The 22,688-nt window shown below is 37.8% G+C and overlaps 1 protein-coding gene across 4 annotated transcripts in view; it reads left to right on the plus strand.

Annotated features, from left to right (window-relative positions):
• The window catches only part of STXBP6 (syntaxin binding protein 6), a 103,846-nt gene that overhangs the window by 19,075 nt on the left and 62,083 nt on the right, over nt 1-22,688 (plus strand). For 3 of the 4 annotated variants that reach the window (XM_071559437.1, XM_071559439.1, XM_071559438.1), the window contains one exon: nt 19,260-19,445. In XM_071559437.1, the coding sequence (XP_071415538.1) occupies nt 19,292-19,445 (154 nt within the window). In that variant the 5' untranslated portion in view covers nt 19,260-19,291. Of the gene's footprint in view, nt 1-18,839; nt 18,893-19,259; nt 19,446-22,688 lie in introns of those variants that run through there. The other variant, XM_071559440.1, reaches the window with a different exon arrangement.

The following is a 22,688-nucleotide window of genomic DNA, read 5'->3' on the forward strand; positions in this document are numbered from 1 at the left end:
TGCTGTCCTTCCTCTGAAGATCTCCATCTGCAGTTCTGAAGTCCTCGCTGCCCTTGCTAACCACAAATGAGAACAAACTTTTTGATTCAGTGTTATAGCTTTTCAGATGCATGCTGTCTTCTTTCCCACTGCTGAGCTGGGCAGTCTCTTGCATAATTACCTTTTATTTGAAGAAGAAAAGTAGCTCCAGCTGACTACTGCTGCTGAATGGGAGATATTACTGTGTGCCAGCAATGATTAGGTGTTCCTGACTGTTTCCTTCCTTGTGCTTCTCTGCTCTTACCACTTTGCTAGTCACTTCTGCAGTAGTCTCTCTCATGAGCTACAGTCCATTCCTTCTTCTGAAAGCAAGGGAAAATCAGTTTTATTTGCTTGTTTCCTTTTGTCTTTGCCTTTCCCTGTCCTAATGACACTTGGAATAACTGTGATGGCAAAAGGCTTGAGTAAGCATGGGCTTTGGATCCTGCTTGCTGCTTAGTGCATTTACTGGTGTTCCTTGCCCAAACAGCTGCTGGTGGTTTTGAGTCAATCTTTTGTTTCACCTGCCCAGGTGCTCTGTGAGCTTGTGGCATTCCGTGGTTGGGGCACCAGGAGTGGTGGGGACTCCCTGGGGTCTGGACTGTTGGGTTGCCCCAGCCTGGGGCACTGGACACCTCCCTGGGGATGAGGTCAAGCCCAGGCCAGGACATCAGACCACCAGCAGGTGGGGGCTGAATCAGGCCTGCTGAGGGGAACTGTGATCAGATAGCACTGTAGGGGTGGACTGGGGTCAGGTTGGGGTGTAGGGCCACAGGCAGGCCCGGCTTGGTGAGGCCCATGACCAGGTAGGGCTGCAGGGAACTACTGGAGATAGGCTCTTCTACGGCATCGTGGGCTGATGATCCCAGAGGCTGACATGGGGTCTTGGGCAGGGTGGGGAACCTCAGGGGAACTATGCAGGGCCAATAAGACCTGTCAGGGTCCTGGCAAAACCTATACAAAATTTTAGCTGTAAAATTAAAATGCCTAATAGAGCACTTTAAAACACCTATGCTAGGTGATTGTCAGGAGTGCAGAAAACTGGACTGAGGATATTTTCTAGCACAGAAAGATCATGAACATACTGGCAATCTTTTTTGATGCCATAAAATGTAGATTTCAAAAAATTTGATTTGCTATTTCTTTGACATGCTTATTGTAAACTTCTTTTTTATAACAATGAGATGCTGTACCATTTTAATATTTCTACTCGTGTACCCGTGCTGGTAATTTCAACATGAAATTTTCTTTTTTGGTCAGATTGAGTGTTATGGAAATAACAGCTTGTCATTGCTTGTTTGCAGATGTCTTCTTGCTGAATTGTAGCCTACATCTAAAACTTGGCTGAGAAAAGCAAATTACTTCCACCAGTCCCTTCTCCATTTATGTCTTTTCTTTCTCCTTTATGCTAAATACAAATTAGTATATGAAGGACTTTGTTTATTCAATTCATGTGCCAAAGATCATACAGCTTACAGCAACACCAAAAAGTCTGCGAGTTTTTGCACATTGATTTTAGTTTGTGGCATAATAAAACCTGGTTTTTGCTACTGGCTGTACATAAAGGAAGGAAGTTAGTAATGCTATATATTAATCTTATTATGAGCACTATGTAAAACAAAGGGTTTGGTGAAAATATTTTCTTGGATAGTCCAAAACTACTCACTTCATTTGGGAGAAATTTGCTTGCTGATTTATGTTATTTAAGGTAGACAGAAAGTGAGGTAATTCTAATGTTGTTTTTCATAGCTCTGAAACTAGCTTGATCTCAAACATACTGGAAGAATGCAGTGGGAATGTGAAAAAATCGCTCTTCTGAACCCAGCAGTTACCAGCTGATGTGTGCATTGGTGTATTGAACTTGCTTTGATATAAGTGGCCTCTAGCTGTTACATTCTGTACTTTTGTATTTTTGTCAGCTGACAATGCCCTTAATAGGCCTGAATGTAACAGTAGTGTGTTGATCACTTTGATGCAGAAGTAGAAGATCAGGAATGGCAGGGAGGTGGTCATTACAGCTTTTTAATTATTTTTCATATCAAAATAAGCATACAGTTTACTAAGGAATTAATTACATGGCTAATAGAGTGGTATGTATGTATGTATGGCCAAACTTTGCGAACAAAGATTTGGGAAGGGCTGTCCCCATGTGGCTGTGCCCTTCCAGCCTGCGCAGTGGATTTTAGGTGAGGCTCAGCATGCGCAGAACTGGCCCCACCGTTTAAGTCCTGAGGTTCATCTGCCACGGCCGAGCGAGTTTGGACAGTGCCAGTGAAGTCCTCAGGACTAGAACCTACAGCACCCGGCATTTCCCAGGAGGTCTCCCATTCAAGTACTAATCCGGGGCTTAGCTTCCGAGATCTGACGGGATCGGATGTCAGGGAGGCATTTAACTGCCCAGTAAATAACATACATCATAGAGTGGTACTGTAGTCTTGTATCACCACCTCAAGTTACATCTGTTTCTCAGAGTTACTTGCCTTAGTTTGGGCTACATCTGTAGATCAGATGAGTTAACTGTTGGTCAGTTGCTATAGGATTCTTCCATATTATTAATGTTTCAGCTGCATGGATGTGTGTGTCTTCTTGCATTTGGTATGAAAGCTGTGAGAAAGGTCTTTCTTCTGCAGCACTGAACAGTAACTAGGTCATTGAATAAAGACCAGAGATCCCCTTAAATGGAAGTGAAATGTGATATATTTGAGCATAAATAAAATAATGTGAAGTGAGGAGTTTCTGAAAGTGAATTTGGAACTGGTTTCCAGTTCCATGGATTTTACTAAGGTAGGGATACTTAGCTTCCATTAATGGTTTGAAGTGCCAGGTTTTTTTCACTCAAATACAAATTAGTTACACCTTAGAGTAGTGTTACAGAAGCAACTGAATGGAAAGAAGGAAGTATTATGTTAGAAAACAATGAGCTAAGTGCAAAGGAGGATACCATGATTACAGAGGGTGGGGAAGGAGAACATAAGTGCACATTGTAAATAAATTTATCTCTTTTGAACTGGTTGATACTGGGGTTCTGTGCACTTTCAGGGTAAACAAAAATAAATATTTTATTTACAGAGGGAAGAGGCAAACATTATGTAATGGTTACTTCTCTTAAGTTAGCGTAATGCCACTGAAGTTATTAGTATGTAGTGAGTTTTTTTTTAAAATGAGTTGACTAACAAAGTTGTCTGAATTAAAACAATCTACTGTTTAAAGGATTGATGTCAAACTGAACAAAGCTTAAACTTATTTCTTTCATCATCTATTAATAAACAGTACCTGGGCCTTAGTTTAATTTTATGTTACAAGAAACAAATAATAATTTTTGTAGTATGAGAACTACAGAAGTAAACTTTGAAGCCAGAAACTTGAATATTTAGAAGATACACATTTTTATAGTTCATAACTGGGAAATGAAATCTTTATTGGCAAGACAGAGTTCTTTTTCCTAAGTAAGTTATTCAAGCATCACCAATATCCACAGCCAGTACAGTTTTAACAAAACTGTACTTAAGAAAGAGTAATGCAGGAGCGTGATTGCTATGCTTTATCTTTTGCATACAAAGTAAAGCCTGGTGGTTTTTTGTTTGTTTGTTTTTGTTTTGTTTGTTGGGGTTTTTTTAATGAGTGAGATGAACTGAAGGAATTAATTCATAAACAAAACCTCTATCTCCCCAGCAGTTTTTTTGGTGGAATTGGAATGAGTCATGGGTTTGGGAACTGTGCTTGTCTCAGCACAATGAGATCACTAGAAGTCTTAAGGTTCTTCACTGTGCTTTCCAAAAAAAAAAAAAAACAAAACCAAAAAACTGTTGTGGGATTGATAAACACCAGTAGAACTTACCTTCTTTCTACACACTTCCACATGGCAACCTACTTTTGAGACTTTACAATGCTAGGAACTCTCTTCCAGGGGAGCAGTTTCTTTTATTCCCCATTTAAATAGATTGAAGGGACTTGGACAAAACTTTCTGTACTACTAAAAGTTAATAATCTGAATGTGATTAAAGGTTTTAAAGAATATGTCGAGAATGGGGAGAAGCAGTATGTTCTTGCCAATTCACTTTTGGCCTAAATTTATATATGGGTAAATACCATCACTGAGGGAAAAACTCTTAAGTGACCAGCAAAAAGTAGTACAGAAATGTTTCAAAGAAAATCAGGTTTTAAGTGTAAACTACTTGAAAAGTTTCCAAAAGTAATATGACACTAGAAGATGGAAAACAGTTGTTGAGAATGAAACTGTTCTCTTCTGCACTTGCTTTTTTAAAGGTTTTATTTATGAAATATTAGTTTATTTAGCTATTATAATTTATTTACAAGAAGAAATTGAAGTGAATGAATGCTTCAGTTCATTCTTTCTAGATTTCATAGGAGTTGTAGGGTTTTTAATACTGTCTAACAGGGATATTGCATCTGTATTCTCTAGACTTGGTACTCTAGTTCTTAAAGTAGGAACTTCTGTTGGCAGAAATGTGTGTAGTTATGTTAGCACAATCACCTTGCACTTGAGCTTTCCTTTTTGACACTTTATGCAATTCCCTAAATTTAATTTATATGGAAATTGATCCAGTCTCAGTCACTTAAAATAATCTAATTTGTTTTGTACCTCAGCGCCGGATCCCATGTGCTTCCTGAGATCTTGTGTTACCATGGTGGTCAGTGGCCCCATTCTCCATGTCTCTTGCATATTTTCCCACTTTGAGATTCTCTGACAATCTCATTAAGCAGTGGGATCCTGTAATCCAGCTATTAGTCATAGGACCTCCCATGGTCTTGTTTCCTCCTTAGGGTCTGATTTTGTGTGTGTGTTTCAAATTTCAAAGTTTCTTTTATTTACATTTATATGTCTTAGAGACAGCTGCACAGAAATTGAGGAAGGAGGCTTATCCTAAGACTTCAGAAGCATGAAGAAATTATTTTTGTCCTTGGCAAAGCCACTAGGGCACAAACGTGTGTCATTAACCTTCTTCCCACATCTTTCTTTGTCATCCCCTTGTCTATCCAGCCCCTGGCATAGTTGTAGTCCAGCCTTGGTAAAGCCAAATCCTGGATTTCACCACATCTTGGCCTTACTCTGTAGTATGACCTTTGTGGAGCACCTTCAGTACTTCTGAGTGAAGGCTTGGCCTCCACTAGCACCCGTGTTTCTGCAGTAAAAGAAGCAAGCAATTCAGCTCCTGAAGCAATAGCTTTGTCTTGTTTAGACACTGCCTATTTTTAAAAAAATAAATAGAAGAAAATCATAGGCTCTGAAAATCAGGATTTGTCATTTTGTAAGTTCAGTTCATTGTTGGAGAAGGAGCAGCTTTTCTGCAGACATCCTGTTGGATATCTGAAAGCTCGTCAGGGATGGTGCTGTCTTCTTCCACAACCCTATTTCCTATCAATTTCCAGAGAAGAATGAAGTGTCCCTCTTTCCTGCTTGGGTTTGGATCTTTTGTGGTTGGTGTGTTTTCCTCGCATCCCTTAGGAGAAGCCTTCTTTTCCTGGCTCCAAGCATGAATAATAGGAGAATTGTACCTTTTCACATATTCTCATCCTAGGGGTCAGGCTGAAGGAGAATTAAAAGTGAGTTAAATATTCTTGTACCTGGATGAAAAGCAAGGAAGTGAGCACATGTCCTTTTACTTGTCCAAGAGAGACATTTTGGAGTAGAATCCATTTTAAGTCAATAGCCTTGAAACAATGAGTTTACTTTTTCACTTTGAAGTCACTGAGTAACAGTAATGCTGCAGGGGGTTGTTGTGGGCAAAGTGCAGGATACTGCACTTGGCCTTGTTGAACCTCATCCTGTTGGCATCAGCCCACCTCTCCAGCCTATGTGATTGCACTCAGGATGAACTGCTCCATAACCTTGCCAGGCTGACAGGCCTGTAGTTGCCTGGGTCCTCCTTACAGCTGTTCTTGTGGATTGGTGTGACATTCTCCAACTTCCAATCATCTGGGACCTCCCCAGTGGGCCAGGACTGTTGGTAAATGATGGAGAGCAGCTTGGCAAGCTCTTCCAATAGCTCCCTCATCACCCTAGGATGGATCCCATCTGGCCCATAGACTTGTGAGGATCCAAGTGGCTCAGCAGGTCTCTTACTGTTTCCTCCTGGATTACAGGTTGGGTATTCGGCTCCCTGTCCCTGCGTACCAGTTTCAGAGGCCAGTTGTCTTGAGGACAACCTGTCTTACTGTTGAAAACAGAGGCAAATAAGGTGTGAAGTACCTTAGCTTTTCCCTCATAACTTACACTCAGTTTCTTTCTTCTTTTTTTTCATCCCTTGTGGCAAAATAGTTCATAGCTGTCACCTGCCAAATGCATCTAAATCAAGGGCCTCTTGCACTGGGAGCTATTGTATTTGCTTTTTACTGGTATTTCAACAGATCTTCTCTGCCTCCCTTCTCTTCTTCCCTGGAAGCTGGGATTGTTCTCAAGGTTCTTGACTGTACCCATCTTGTTTTGACAAACATACATTTGTTTCACCTTTGTCTTTTCTTCCTTGTAACCGTGCTCATGGTTGCTATCTAGGTAGCTAGTCTTTTAAGGCAGATATGGTGAGCTTTTTCTTTGTTATACCCTTATTGTTGACAAAGTGCTGTGTTAAATGTGGATCAGCTAGGCACAGAACTAAGCCTTGATGTCATTTTCTCAAAGTACTTTGTTTGTTATAAGAAGTCCTTATATACCATAAACATGCAACATATCCTTAGGTGGTGAAAGTTGTAAATGTCTATTGTGAATTTAAGCCACCTGTGTAAATTCTCAAGCTTCTTTGGTAATCTTGTTAGCCACTATGAACTGAACGCTTGAAGTAAATCATTACAGTGATTTATTCTAATGAATGAACAAGTTTCAGATTCTGAAGTCATATTTAGAGACTGACTGTATGAAATGTACAGTAAAGGGTCAAGTGAAGTTTGATTTGCATCATTCATGTTACTAAATGAAACCTTTCCTTTTAATATAGCGGATTTTACAGGTAGGTGGTTTTACAGAGTTATGAGTCTGGAGATAATGCTACTGATCCTTTTATGAATTTTGTGCTTTGTGTTCTTTTATGTCTGTGAAATATATGAAAGGAAAGCCTATAGCAAAGAGATTGCTTGCTTTAACGTAGAATATATTTGTAAAGTTTTCTGGATGCAATATGTAAGCAGTTAATTACTGAATGGACCTAGTTGCTTTTAACTGCTTATGTTCATTGTTAGACTACTAGAAAGGCAAAGTGATTTAATAGTTTTGAATAAAGCATGGTGTTAGGGTTAGTAGAGTTTACGGGTCCTGTTGAGTAAAGAAAGCAAAAGATCAAAGCTGTGGAAAAGAGTCTATAGGATCATTGTAACAGGACACATATGTCTCTGAGACATGAATTTAGGATTCAAAAACAGTGAAGTTTAAGAATGTAATTTTTGGGCTTGTTTCTAAAGGAATGTGCAGAGATGAGGTTAAGGTTTCAAGAATGAATTAACACAGTGAACTCTTCTAGATTACTGCCAAAGTAGTGCATGTTCCTCACATCAGTCTCATTGCATTGATACTAATTATGTGCAGCTGCAAATTTTAGTATACGATGAGCATTCTAATGAATCAGCAAAATACTGGGAGATGAAGGATGTTGACATGTTTACTTAGGAACATCCCACTGTTAAACTGGCATAAGCTACTGCTGGGAAGCTTCTTTTGGCTGAGGACAGGACTAGATTTATTTCCTTGTCAAACCGTATTCCTACCTGTAACTGTGTATTTCTGTCTTTGAGCAACTGTATGGGTTGCTACTGTTGCCTAGCTGTGATTTGGTTTTGCAGAGGTGGAGAATATTCATGAGGCTGTTTACACTGCAAAGAGAATGTTACATTTGAGATAAACATGCCTGTATCTACATTAAGTCTTTTTCTGGGCTGCACACCACAACCAAGGATGTGTGGCTGTCATTTGTTTTCCCTTACGTTGTATTCAGATGTCTTAGAGATGCTGTTGTTCGTGCAGAAAGGATTTGTGGAATAAAAATCATAATTCTGTATGGGGTTTGTGCTTGTTCTTTCAGTTGAATACCATTTTATCTAGGGATGTGGGTATGTGAAATACATTTTTGTATTTTTCTATGGTTTCTGTTAGTAAACAATTTGAAGGTTGGAGATGTCATTTTGTTTGTAATATCAGTGTTGACAACTCAGAACTAGATGTGGGATACATTAAGTTAATTTTGGCACAGAATTGTTGTGGAAGATTCATTGCTGTGGATGTTGTCAGTTATTATACTTAGCATTTTGATAGGGCAAAACTGAAATTATTACTCAATTTGAAAATTTATATTTCTAAAATTCATGTGCATTTATTGCTACAATTTTCTTTGTGTAAGCCTGTGAAGATATCTTTAGAGATGATGTTATTTCAGGGTCCATAGCTGTGCCCACTGTTTGGAGACAATGTAAATTATTCACAGTACAGTTCTGATTAAGATTGATTGGAATGATATCTGATATATTGACTGAGCTGGTGTCTTCTGGGGTTTGTGTAATGAAAGATGTATGTTGTAAGTTTTTGGGTTTTTTTTAAACAGCCTTCCTACTTTGACATGTGAAATGTAAGTTCCGTGTGCAAGAAGCATAGAATCACTTCTACAGGTATGAAATAAATGGTACAGGGCTTCTGTGTTATATTGTCCTGTCCTGCCCCTGCTCCTGGGATAGATCACAAACTTAGATGTCATTTCTTGGCCCACCTTCTCGTAACTCTGTATTGTGTTTTTTGTGTGTTGTTACAGATATCCCATATATCGATTAACATCATGCTGATCTGTAAGAGATGTTAATCTAAAACTTTTTAGTTTGTTTAAATTCATAAACCTGATGAAAGCTTTCATATTCTTCAGAAGTTGCTACTTGCTCCATGAAAGGAGTGCAGAGGGGGAAGTGGCTTTGGTTGTGGTTTTGGTTTGTTGTTTTAGTATTTTTAAAAAACTTTGAAAGAAGGCTGCCTTGTTCCCAACAGCCTGTCACTTGACAAGATTTCTCCCCACCATATCCATGTTTGATGGAAATTTTCCAGCTGTTAAAATAGAATACTTCTATTACTGGTCATTGATTGTAAATTACTATGAAAGTATCAAAGGAGATGAGAAAGCCAGTAGCTTTCCTTCCAGGCTTTCTCAGATCTCTGTGAGACTAAAGAAGTTATTACTTTCAGGAAAAAAGAAAAAAACAAACAAGAAAAAAAAAAAAACCAAAAAAAAAAACAAAGGGACAAAATGTCCCAAAACTCCAAACATATAAGGTCTGTTTGGAGTTGTTTGGGGTTTTTTCCTGGATTCTATCAGGAGAGCAGAGCTAAGCAATCAAACACAGTGGGGGCTGGAAGACATGGATAGCATTTTAATAATTCCTGAGATGATAACATCCCTTGAATAAAACACTGGAGGAGATTTGTGTGTGTGTGTGTGTGTGTGTGTGTGTGTGTGTGTGTGTGTGTGTATGTATGTGTGTATGTGTGCATGTGTGTAGTTTCTTAAGTTTGCAGAACTCTCAGCAATTTTGGAAGCTTTATGGAACTCACCCATTTTGAAGTGGGTGATGCTTTTAACTGTTAGGGGATTTCTTGGAAGTATGAAGCATGTCAGAAATGTGTTCAACTTGTGTTATTTGCCAGAAAGAAAATTTTATTTAGTTAACTGCTGCAAAATATCAGGATGCTGCCAAGAGATGGTTTACTTTTACATAGTTCTTATTTTCCCTCAAGAAAAGCATTGGTGTAATACTTTATAGAGGTGTGTCTGCTCTTAGAGATTTTCATATCCCCAGAACCACTTATATTTCATTCTTAAAAGCACTATGCTAGTAAGTTATTCTGCTCAGGCATTTGGAGTGATTAAAAAAAAATTATACTTACCAGAGAAAGTTGATTTACCTTGGATAGATGAAATGAAATGCTTTAATTTCTTGATGTTGTGTATTATTGTCTTATCCAAATGTATTAGTATGCTTTTGTACTCTTCCCCAGCATTAAAGTAATATAAAGGAACATAATGATAGAGTTTACTTTTTTTTTCCTTCATGTGGATGTTGAAGGTTTCAGTTTGGAAAACTGAAAACATTTAAATTGAGAGACCTGACTTTGTTCCTCTTTCTCTTTGGGGATATTTCATTTAGTGGATGACTGTAATGTACAGAAATTTGCAATTTGTACCAATACCAGTTACATGGGGAGGAATGGAAATGGAAGTGTGAGGATTTTTAAACATGATTTCAGAGCATATCGAAGTATGGTAGTTGGAGAAAGTAGGTGACAAGGATGCTATGTGCTAGCTGTTCCTTGAAACAGTTTTGTGGTTTTTAAAACACCTTCAGCTAATATTGTAGGAATAACCTGTTTCTCTGGCAATGTGTAAACTAAATTTTGAGTTTATTTAATGTGGTTTTTGAATTACCAGTACTGAATAAGGTCAAAGCAGGTTTCTGTGAGATGTCTCGCCAGAGCAGCTGACATGACTTGGCATGTTACAGTTATGTGAGCTAATCCTGCAGTAATAGGAATGCATCATAATGGTGTATATTCCTATGTGCAACAGGTTCTGGTTGCAATGTCACAGAGCCTGACTTCCAACCTGCCCTTTTGCTACCCCCCTGTTTAACCCAACAAACGATGGAGTCAGTATACAAAGAAATTTTCTACTATCTTGAGACAAATTTGTTCTTACCAAGGGGAAGGCCTATATGAATGAACACTTTTTACTCAGTTTAGTTCTTTGTTGCAAGTTTTAATTTTGAAAAATTTTGTCTAGATTAGCTCCATGCCATGTCTTGAGTCGTCTGATTTCAATATTTGCTGAAAGTGCCTGACATGTCAGGTTCTGTCTTCAAACTGCAATTTCACAGTCCTTGTATACTAACACTACTTGTGCCTATGGCAGCCCTAATTTTACCCCTTGCTCTTCCTTCCCATATGCTGACACACAGCTGTGGAGCGCCCCACCAGGGAGCTGATCTGAGTGAAACCAAAACTAAGCATATTTTTTTTAAACTGGATTAAAACTGGATTAATTCTCTTGTCTAGTTCACTGCACTACCACAGAAGCACTTACGCTGCCATAGGGAAGAAAATCACAAAGGGAAATCAATAATTTCTGCCAGTACAAATGCCTGAGGTGATCATAATTGTGAAACAACACAAACTCCTGAAAAAAATTTTGTGTGTTCCAAACTGCAGCCCTTGAAACTAGTTCTTCTTTCCCTGTGGAATATGGACTGCTCCTTCTCACCAATATTCTTTCTTTTTTTTTTTTTTTTAGTGATTTTTCTTTGCCAAAATATTGTTCAAACAATGGAACAGAGAACTCAAACACAATTTCAAACCAGTTCATTTGTTTTAGACCATATGAATAAATTGGAACTGGCAGAATGTCAGCTTTTATGATGCCTCTGATACTATCTCATGTGACATTAGTCATGAATGAACTAAGGAAATTAAGTTCACATGGAAGTTGCATAAGATCTAGGAACATTAAAATGATTGTAGAAATGTAGTCTAAGGAGTTGGTATCTTTCTAGTTTTAACTGGAGGAGTGAAAGGAGGGTGTGTTAGGTCACAAAAAATTTGAACTGTCTGAAGTGATGGCACACAGAATGTACATCTTGACTTTTGGTGGATGTCAATCTACAGAACTGCAAGTGTTAAAAGACAGCATTGGAATTTAAAATTATTCTACATTAGGAGAAATAGTCTTAAAGTAGTAAGTACAAAAACCCTCTGTTAAGTTGGAATAATTAGTTATTCAGATGTCAGATGTCCTTCCCGCCCCGCCCCCCAAAAGATTGAAGAGCATGGTAGGTATTGAACTGAGGCTCTTGGTTTTTGCTGACTATGTATGGCAGTGGTATAGGAGGGACTGTTCACTCTAAGGTCATAGAATATCTTGAGTTGGAAGGGACCCATAAGGGTCACAGAGCCCAACTCCTCAGTCTTCTCAGGACTACCTAAAGCTAAACCATGTGATTTAAGAGCATTGTCCACATCCTCCTTGAACTCTGACAGGCTTGGTGCTGTGACTACTTACCTGTGGAACTTGCTTAGAGACAAAGTAGGTCTTTCTGGTAACTCTGGTGCCGTAAATGAAGCTGTGAGCCTGGATTTGAGGACTGCATTTCAAAAAATATCTAGGCCAACAGTCTGGAGAGGTGAGATATTTGGAGGAAGAAATCCATTAGGAATGGCAGAAGAAACTGTAATAGTTCCTCCTGCAAATGGAAGCCTAAGGGTGGATATAATAACTGGTCATAAAATCTAACCACATCTAAAATGTCATATGAATTAAGCTGACTCTTTAAGACTATGATTTTTAGTGTTGCTATGCAGAAGTAGCTGTTCTTACCCATATAAATGTCCCAGTGTTCTGAGGTAATAAATACAACTTTCCACAGATGCAAGTCTGGTCTCTCTGGGGCTTTGTTATAACATCTGGCAGTTCCTAAGTGAATCTCTGTGAGATTCAAAATATTCCCATTACAAAAGAATGACTCCAGCAGCAATCTTACCCAGTAGTTCTTGATGGACTTCTGGTAAACAGTTCTGTTGCTTGGGTGGTGCTGCTTAATGTTTTGTTGTCCATCTTTATTTTCAAAATCATATATTTTCAAATAATAAAGACTTTCAGATTTTGGGACTTTTACAATGAGAACCTCTTTGGGTGGGTCCTCAGCTGTTGCTTTTCATTCAGAAAGACTTGGGCAGGGATGTTCTACCTTCTGCTGAGGTGCTTTTCCCTCCCTGGGGCAACTCTCAGAAACATCCCTGGCTATCCATACCAGGTCCAAGGGAAAGCACATTTAGGGAATGCTGCTGCTTTTGGCATTTAAGAAAATACTTAAAAAATCAGTGTACACTGATTCTTTGATTATTATTTTATTAATTTTTTGTGAGTATAGTTTTGCTCCAGAATGCTATGAGAACATAAGCAGCAATTAATTTTAATTTGCTGCAGTTCTTGAATATCTAATTGTTTTCTTGCAAGCCTGTTTAAAGTAATCTACAAACAGTCTGCAGCCATTCAAATACAGAATCGCAGTACAGAAATGATATGTCTTGTGTTTGACTTGGACTTTCCCAGATTGCAGGGCTCTAGGTTCACTTCAGAATTATATCCTTTTGTGAACTAGGATCCGTGATACTGTTTACTAGGACATTAGCTGCTAGATCTGGAATTGCTGTTTTATTTTCAGAAAAATAAAAAGCTTAATGACCTGAAATATACAGTAGCCCATCCATCAAAATGTCTCTGGTACCTTCTTGTCCACCTCCTACTTAATTTTCTGTACAGTTTGGAGGCACAGTCTCAAAAGAATCAAGTGATATTGCATCTTCTGCTTTTGCTGCCATCTGGCTTGAGAAAGTAAGGATACTGGTTACCATGATGCTGTATGTAGATCTCACACTCAGCAAAAGAGAGTGCAGGAGTGAAAACAGCAGCTCAGTCTGCTGCATGAAAGTGGGGCTGGTTCTTGTTTACCCGCTCGTGTGATTTCTGTGATGTCCCAGATAATCTGTCATTGTAAGATGCTTGGTTTTTTTGGGGGGTGATGGAGGAAGAGATACAAAACTTCTAGGTGAACTTGTTTTTTCAAAGAATTGTGTTATGGATGATATAAACTCAGAGATGCCCTCCTTTTCTTTATCCCTTTTTAATTGCTTCTTTATAAATACATATTCTGTTCAAAGCTCTTTATCTCTTTAGATCCATAGCTCTACGCAACTTGCACAGAATTCAAATCACCTTCCTGTGGAATGAAAGGTTATATAGGAATTGCTCAAGGCTTCAGGCTGCCTGCCTCAGTTGCAGAAATGTGTGAAACATCAATAAATATTTAGGCACTGCTTCTGCCTGACTGTAAGATATTATTACTGTGCATTTCTCTCTTCTGTTTTTCATTGTATAAAAAACATCACGTGTTCTCAGGCCACACAGAATGGTATCCGGTATATTCTTTCCTGTTCTTTCTGCTTGTTCTAGGACTTTTTGGGAGATTTAGAGATCATTCAAACCAGGCTGCTTCTAAGGTTCAGTAAACAATGCTGCTAAATTCCCATAACCTTTTTAGGCTTTTAAAGACAGAGTTAAGAAGGCTTGTATTGGTAATTTATGGTAAATTCTGCCAAGTGTTGATCTTGGATTAGGTGGACTACAAAAAAAACCCTCTGTAGGCTCTGCTTAAAAGAAAGGAAAAAGTAATTTCCCTACATGAATTCAAGTTTTGGATTTAGGAGCCACTGCTCTCTGAAGTCTGCCAGTGTCCAGTTCAGCTTGATTGGGCAGTTTACTTTGTAATTACTCATATAAGTAAAAACACATTTCTGCTTTCTATTTTAAATTGCTACAAATACAGTTACAATTTTGTAATTTTGTTATTTTAGAATTAATATATGATTAAAATGAATCAGTTATAGCTGAAAGTTTATTTGGAAAAATAATTTGCAATGTGACTGCCTACAAATAATTCTGAAGAATTTTTTAAGTGCATCCTTTTAAAAGCCATGAACCTTAAGCAGGATGTAATAAAAAAATTCAATTGACTTGGTTTTTAAATGATTTTGTGCTTTTTCCAGAGTTGTACTGGCTGTTTGTCTGAGGTGGTAGCAAATAGAGTTTTGATGACCAGTAATGATTAAAAGTTTAAACACTTCCAGCAAGTAAATACCAGAAAACTATCACAATAGCAAAAGCTATGCTTTTTGGCAATGGTGTCTTGCAATGATTTCCTAAAGCCTCTTTCAGGATAGAGGCTTTATTAAAAGCAGATTTGAGTGCTTGCTAGGGTTACAATTTCATCCAACAATATTTGGTTGCTCATTTGATTTCACACTGCAGGCAGCATTTCAGTGGTTAGCTTGTCCTTTGAGCCCATCCCTGTTTGTGATTAAACTAAAGATCCTTGAAAACAGCTAGGTTTAACATACTGAACATTTTGTCCTTTTTTGGAAAACATTACATGCCCTTCCTTCTCTTGCTTCGTATTTCATTTCTCCTTTCTAACTTACTCCTGTTTAAATTGTGCATGCTGGGGATTATTTTCCCCAGTTCCTTTTGTATACCTATCCCTCAACAAAGATGCTGTAAATCTTCTTTTTTCCACCTATTTGCACAGAGTCCTATGAAATATGTGTATGTGAAGATAAGTTAGCCACTTGCTGGCTCTCTGCCTGAAAACAGTCTGAGATTCCAGCTGATGAGAAAACAGTCCAATTTTGGGTGTTTTTTTTGTTATTGAACATGTGGGAATCCATGAAGGATTCGGTTTAATTTACTTGGTTTTATTTCATATTCTTTTTAAGAAATTGCCTTTAATTGATGTCCCCTCACACGCTTCCAGAGGAACATTCAGCGGTTCACAGGAGGAGTTTTTAGTGGTAGAAATATAACAGAGAACTGTAGTAGAGAAAGATGTGAGAAGATGTAAATGAGCAGCGCATTGCAGGCACTTTTTCAAATCCACACAGGAATCTTCCCTCTCAGTGTTTCTGTTGTGTGCTAGGGGCACAGTGTAAATGCTGACGTCCTGTTCCATAATGCTGTGATGGTTGGAGTGAAAAATCATAGGAGCAAAATGGGATCCTCCTTATTCAGCCAAAGGCATTGTTATAATAATTTGAGCAGAATTAAAAATGTTGAACAAAACACGCCAGGTAGGAAGTGTGGTCTCTCTTTATGGACTCCTAAATTTACCGAAACCTTTAAATCCCCATTGCGTCTAAGGGGTAAATGTTGCAAACATTGTCTCAGAGTGCTCAGAAGCCCTCCAATAAAGTTTCTTCTTTAAGGCATTTTGTATCTGAGTATGGAGGGAAAAGTTGTTCCAATGCATCCGTTCATATGGGCCATGAGTGGAAACTACTGGTAGTTTGAATTTGCCCTGGAACGTGTGCCAGGAAAAAAACATTACTGTGTAAAGAAGTATGTGCATACTACATCAAGTTGTGCATGTATAGGCAGCAAGTTTTTTTATGACAAAAAGGTTTTTGTTGGAGAACGTGAAAAATTGAGACATTAATGTTCTTTAAGCAAGTCTGCCTTTTTTTTTAAGTAAAACTGACTGTGTTATGTTCACTTGAGAAAAAGAGGAACATTGGAATTATTTACTTATTTAAGCAATGGTCTTTGCATATATCCATAAGTAAATAGGGAGGAGGTTGTTTATTTAAATTCAGCTGCTAATTTTTTGACCTATGAAAAATTACTTTATCCAAACAATGTTGACAGCTCAGTCTCAGATGTCTGTTTGTACATAGGCACAGTTAGTTGTTTTCTTCTTGAAATTATCAGTCTTCCCTGGTTTGTGTTAGTGTGAGTTTTCGCATTAGATTTGGGAGTTGTGTCAAGTACACACTGCGTTACTTGAATATGGCATCTGAAGCTGCTGTAAATCCAAGTACAGAACAGAAGGATCACAACCTCTGAGGCAGTGAGTGCGTACTTTAGTTGGAGGTCCAGATACAATGTTTGGTATCTACTGTGTCTGTCTGTGTACAGCTTTTGGTAGATGTATATAAAACCTGTTTAATCACAAAGCCAATCACAGCATGCAGCAATAAGCTGCAATATTTGATTGCTCCCCATTGTTACTTCTGTGTCTGTACTGAAGTAGGAATTTGAATTTCTTTGATATCGTGTTGAGCTAGACTTTAAATAAAGTTTTATTTGCATGTTGATAATACATAAAAGCACTTACATTAAGAGATAGAGATGAGTGTATACAGAGAGAGGTATGTTAAAAAAATCTCCTAAGTTATGCATTTATTTTTCTTATTACATATTTGTCTGTCATTCTAGTTTCATGCTGTAAGTTGCAGTGCACAAATAAAATTATTTGAAAAATCTATGAAACTGGATTTGGATAGTACCTCTTGTTTGTTTGGCTCGCCTGTTGTTCAGCAGAGTCTTATCAAATGCAGTAAAGACCTATTGCTTTTAATATCCTTGAAGTGAATCTAAAAGTACAATATTTAAGTTTGGAAGTTACAAACCAATGTTTTCTGATACTCTAGGTAAGGAAAACTTGCATCCTTTCTTAATCCGGAAAGCCTTTACATCAGTGCAGGCTGACTCTGGAGTCACACTTTATCTTGCAGTCCATGAACAGTAAGAAAATGTCTGAAAACATCTATTCAGCAACTCAGAATTAACAGCATCAGATCCTTGCAATCTGGAGAGCCCTTTTTCAGTTGCACGTCACTTCAGTATATTTTTACCTGACAGCATTTTTGTGTTTTCCCAAAAAAATCTATATATGGAAAATTCTTTAGGCATGTGAGGGTCTTTGATTGAAGGTATTTTTGCAACAATTGTCATTATCCCAGTCAGGAGGAGATCTGTGTGTTTAAATCCATGGCCATTTACAGTGGCCTTGAATTAAAAAATTCAAACCAAAAACTAGTTTCAATGTGCCAACAGTTTACATACTTGTATGAGATATCCTGCAGATATTTCTGTAACGTGGAAGAGGATAGAAGTGTGGTATAATGAACATGGAAACTACCCTTTCTAAGTAACTACAAAGTGAATTTATTCTTTTGATTCTGCTTTTACTTGATATATTTGATGTTACCAGATCAATAACTTATATGTCAGGAATTGTCTGGTCAGGAGCTGCTCATTCTTTTCTTCCTTTGAAATTGCTCTGGATTTTTCTTTTAATGGGGCCAATTTTTAAATGCAATTGATTTCTCTAAAGATGCACATAAAATAACCTAATGCTAAGATGTGTCAGAATTCGAAAACCTTTGTGTTGATTAACTGAGGTATACTGTTACAGATTATTTTGGCAAAGGATTCTGTTTGCATCTCAGAATTAGTAGGTGGTGAATTTGGTTTGGGTGAAGTTGTTCTGTCTCACACATCCAATAATACAGCTTTCCCTGCCACTTCCTAATCCCATTTTTAAAAAAAAAAAAAAAGGGAATGTCATAAATAGTGTCAACAAAATGTTGAGATTGAAAGTGTTAAGACAATTACTTTGCTGGTAGTATGCACACTAAAAATAGTGAATCCATGACTCTCTTGGTTTCATAATCTAATTTGATGTAATTTATTTACATTTATTTAAAATTGTGGCAAATATCAAATGATCCCAGAATTACTGGCTTTGGTACTTCAGACCTGAAGATAATCTTGCTCATACTAAGGATGTCAAAAAGACCTCTTGACTTGGAAGTCTTAATAATACAGAAATGTGAAATTTAATATTTGTGTGTTGGAGTGTCATTATATTTGAACAATTAAAGGTGGCATTCTGCAGTTTTCATGAGTGTGGCCTGTGTACATATTATAAGATTTCAGTGCAAAACTAATTGAAGTTACAACTATGGTGCTGTTTACACAAAGAACCTGTTAATATCCCCTCTGAGTTCTCTCTCCTTTAGTGAGGCTCCTCTGTATGTTGTGGTCAGATCGATCTCTGTCTTGCGGGACACACGTGAATAAGCAGCTTCCCTCCTTCTCCCTCCCTGTTCTCTACAATAATTTTTTTTGCCCCAAACAGCTCATCTCTCCTAACTTGACTGTGCTGTTTCTTTATGAAACACATTGAGGAACTGACCTGGGTCAAAATAACTTGGCAAAAAATTAGAGGTGTGGCTTTGTGTGCGTTAACCCCGATGATTTCTCTGACACAGTTTCCTGTGCAGGTGCCCAGTTGGTAATTACAGAGTTGCTGAGGGGATGAGCAGCTAAAGCGGCAAGAGGTTCAAGAGTTGTACAAGCACGTACTGGCACCAAGAGCAGTGCTTCTGAAGGAACAGTCTTACCAAGGCTGCAGCTTTCTGTATCTTCTGTGAACGCTACTTACCTGCCAGCACAATGACAGTGCTCTTTTCCTATGCCCTTGCTGTGCTTTCCTTCTCTCTGGGGTACATAGATCTGAGTTTCTCTCCAGTTATCAAAGGGGGAATTAATAAATTTTGTGTTGTATGAAGTTCCAGAGTGTTTCTCTGAGAAGATTTTGCAACATAGTGAAGTGTTAGTGTGAATGGCTTCTGCTCAAAATAAGCTAAGCTAGTTGAGGTAAACTTAAGAATCACTGAGAACAACTTCAGTGAAGATGCTTAAAGAATTTGAAAATTCTGCCTCTAAGAATATGAAAATATCTTCTAAATTCTTTGAATCATTAAAAACTTTATTTTGAAGCTCAGGGCTTTTAGTGCCCATGTAAGTTAACTGGACTTTCACATGCTTAAGAATTTCTAATTTTTTTTTATACCTATGATTTTATTTTAGAGAACAGCAGTCTGATATACCTGTGATCTACAATGAATGCCAAATCTGCAATCAGCAAAGAAATTTTTGCCCCTCATGATGAAAGGATGCTGGGAGCTGTTCAAGTGAAAAGAAGAACAAAAAAAAAAATTCCTTTCCTGGCTACTGGGGGTCAGGGCGAATATTTAACGTACATCTGCCTGTCAGGTAAGATTAATGACTTGGGCATCCAGTTATCTGTTTAGGCTTATCTTTGATTAACTGATGAGATGTTGTATCATTAGCTACAAGGAACTGGGTGATTCGAGTCTTGATAATGTAATCAGAGAATTATAGCACTTATACCTTTCATCTTGAGGAACCACATGCTCAAGGCTATTAATATTTATACAGTATAATAAATTGAACAGGTGGTTTCATTGTTTAAAAAGACTTAGGTACTCTCTCACAGCATAGCTGCAGAGTATGAACAAATAGAGTATTTGGTAACAGACTTTCCTTATTGAAATTAAGATATTTCTTAGAAGGATGAACTTTTTCAGGACATTAAAATGGCATAAAAAGCAATGTTTTGTGCTGTGTTTCAATGTCTGCCAGCCGAGCATGTGTGAATACCTTCAGTATATTATGATGATTTAGTCACTTAAATTTTTAGGCTTATCTGTTGCTTCCTTTGACTGTGTGCATCTTGCTGGAAATACAGTTAAGTGGTCAGAGGAAGAGGTGCTCTATGAATTTCAGAAGACTGCAATTATTTTTGGACTAAGTGAAAATGTTTCATGGACTCTTTCAAGCTTTATTTTTTTAAAGTGTGTTAAAATTTTCAAATTATAGGAAAAAAGCCACAGTGACTCCACTACTGTTAAATGACATCACGCACCTGCCACAAAATGTTACAGTTATTCATTGAAATGTTATTTTTAGGCATATATGTAACTGGTGATGTTAAAATACAAGCTGCTGAGGATATGCACATGTATATTGAGGTCAGTGAGACAAAACAGAAGACTTTTCATTTTCAGCTGAGTGTTCTGCTTGTCATTATAGGATCATAGGATCTTAGACTATCTTGAGTTGATAGGGAGTTACAGGGATCATTGGGTCCAACCCCTAGCCCCGTACAGTAACAGGAACCAACTGAAGGGAATGGCTCCTCAGAAAACATATCACACACAAGCTGGAGGGTAGTCCAAAAAGCCTCTATTTCCACGTGAACATAAGTTTTAAGGACTTGGTTCAGAGAAAGGCTTGGAAAGGGTGCAGACTTAGGAGGGATCATCACTGGCTACTAGAGAGAAGTGCATGACACTCTGCTTATTCTCATGAATAGGTGGTGTGTGTGTGTATATATATTTTTATGTTTTGTTTTTTTTTTTTTTTAGTTGCCATTCTGGAAAACTTAGCCCTCCTTCAGCTCCCTCACCCCATATTGATGTGGAGTAGCCATCATGGTTTTTAAGTCATTGAATGGTCTTGAACACATCTATTGTTTTTTTGCAACAGGATAACATGTTACGAGTAAAGAAGAAACAGCAGATGTCCTGACTTGAGCAGAATTTGTTGCTGATGATAAGGAGAAGCATTTGGGATCTAAATAAAATTACTGTGTGGCAGGCACTGAAAAGCTGCAGACAGGTGTTGCAAGAACCCTCACATGTGGCTCACTGTTAGTGGGGGTTTTCAGGGATCTGAGACCAGTTATTTTATATATATTTATAGTTTATATTATGGAAAGTACGGTATGATTGGTAATTCCAGAAGGCAACAAAGTGATGAGGGAGAGGACTGCCTAGCTGTGTTTGATGACAGTATTAGAATTCCAAACAGTCTGACCAGAAAGCTTATGGAATTCAATAGGGTTAAGTGAAATTAGTTATTTAGTTGGGAATTGTCAAAGGCACAAAACCAAGCACTAGGGAGCAACTGTTTGTCCCACTGTGTTTAAAAGAAATTGTGACAAGGATAAATTGATCTTTTGCTATTGCTCATGACTGTGAACTAGTAATGGTTTTGGTTTCAGCATGAGGATATGATACAAATTAAGAAAAAGTTTCCCTTTAGTAAGGGTAAGTTAATGTGAATGTGGCAGTTTAGCCAGGCTGCAAGCAGTCCACAGTCGACTCTGTTTTGGGATAACAGAATATGCTTGGTGACCTACCTTTTTTGATGTGATTCAGTAGAATGAAGCAAACAACACTTGTGGCTAGCTCCAGATTTGTGTTTGTATTTCAAGCAACGCATACTTTAATGCCAAGCATTGCAACATCTTTAGTGGAAATACTTTTCTCAGCTTTTGACTCTTGTCCCATTTTGCCCAAGTTTGCTATGTATTAGGTAAACATACTGACTTGAATATCTCTGTGTTCATAGTTTCTTTAGACTAATTCAATTTGTCCTTTGCTAAAAGGAGTTTGATAATTTACTCTTTAGAACTGAATTTTATCGGTTGAAAGAATAAACATAGGAACTGACTCCTTAAGAGATATAAATATTTGTGAATATAAAGTATCTTGCCCGGTTGCAGTTTCATTCAACGTATGGTATGGAAAATGAAACCTCAGCCATTGTGATTTTGTGACTTTTATTTACTGCTCAGTTTGTAACTGAAAAATTGCATGACTTGTTATAGTCAGAGTTAAGTGTTTTCCTTTTGGTACCGAATTGAAAATACTTTCTTTTATAATTGTTGTTTATTTGCAATTTTGTAAGCATGGATAGAGACGTTGACCAGGGAGAATGCCCTTAAGCCTCAGAGGTGGGATAATGAACCATTACAAGAATCAAATATTGAGCAGAGCAAGATGGGAGAATAAAGGAGATTCTTCTTTAAAATTAGTATTTGAAGTATGTACTGGATATTTGTCTTTTACGTTATTAAATACGGGATTGGTTAGAAAGAAATATTCATTAACGCTTCTAAAGCCTGTAATCTGAAACTGGAGACGATTAACATAAGAAAGCTGTAGCAAGACTGCTTGACAGAATGGTGGAAACCAAGCAGCTGGGTTACCTGCAGCCTTCTAACCTGCTGCAGTGGTGGGGCTGGCCAAGTTAAATGTGCAACCAGAGCCAAGACAAATCTTCAAGGAGTTATTTACTTGAAGAACAGCAAGAAAGGAGTACACAGATGGGAAACAGAGGTGGGGTGGCTGTAGGCGGAACAGAGAAAATGAAAACTGGGATTTTTTTTTAATGTAGAAGACTTAACACAGAGAAAAGACAAGAAATTCAAAGCTGAAAGTGGGTATTTATCACCTCCTCCACACTAGCAGATCTACTGATAGTTACTGGATCAGATCTAAATTTTAATTTTTTCACCATTGTCTTACGTAATTGAAACATAATTGTTTAAAATAGTTCTTAGCCTTATTTAGAATTCTGAATTAAGTACAAAATGCTTAAAAGGTCACTTCAGAAATGCAGCCCATTGGCCTACTTGATTGTGCAAAG

This window comes from Pithys albifrons, chromosome 6 (genome assembly GCF_047495875.1).
Source record: "Pithys albifrons albifrons isolate INPA30051 chromosome 6, PitAlb_v1, whole genome shotgun sequence".
Classification (NCBI taxonomy): domain Eukaryota; kingdom Metazoa; phylum Chordata; class Aves; order Passeriformes; family Thamnophilidae; genus Pithys; species Pithys albifrons.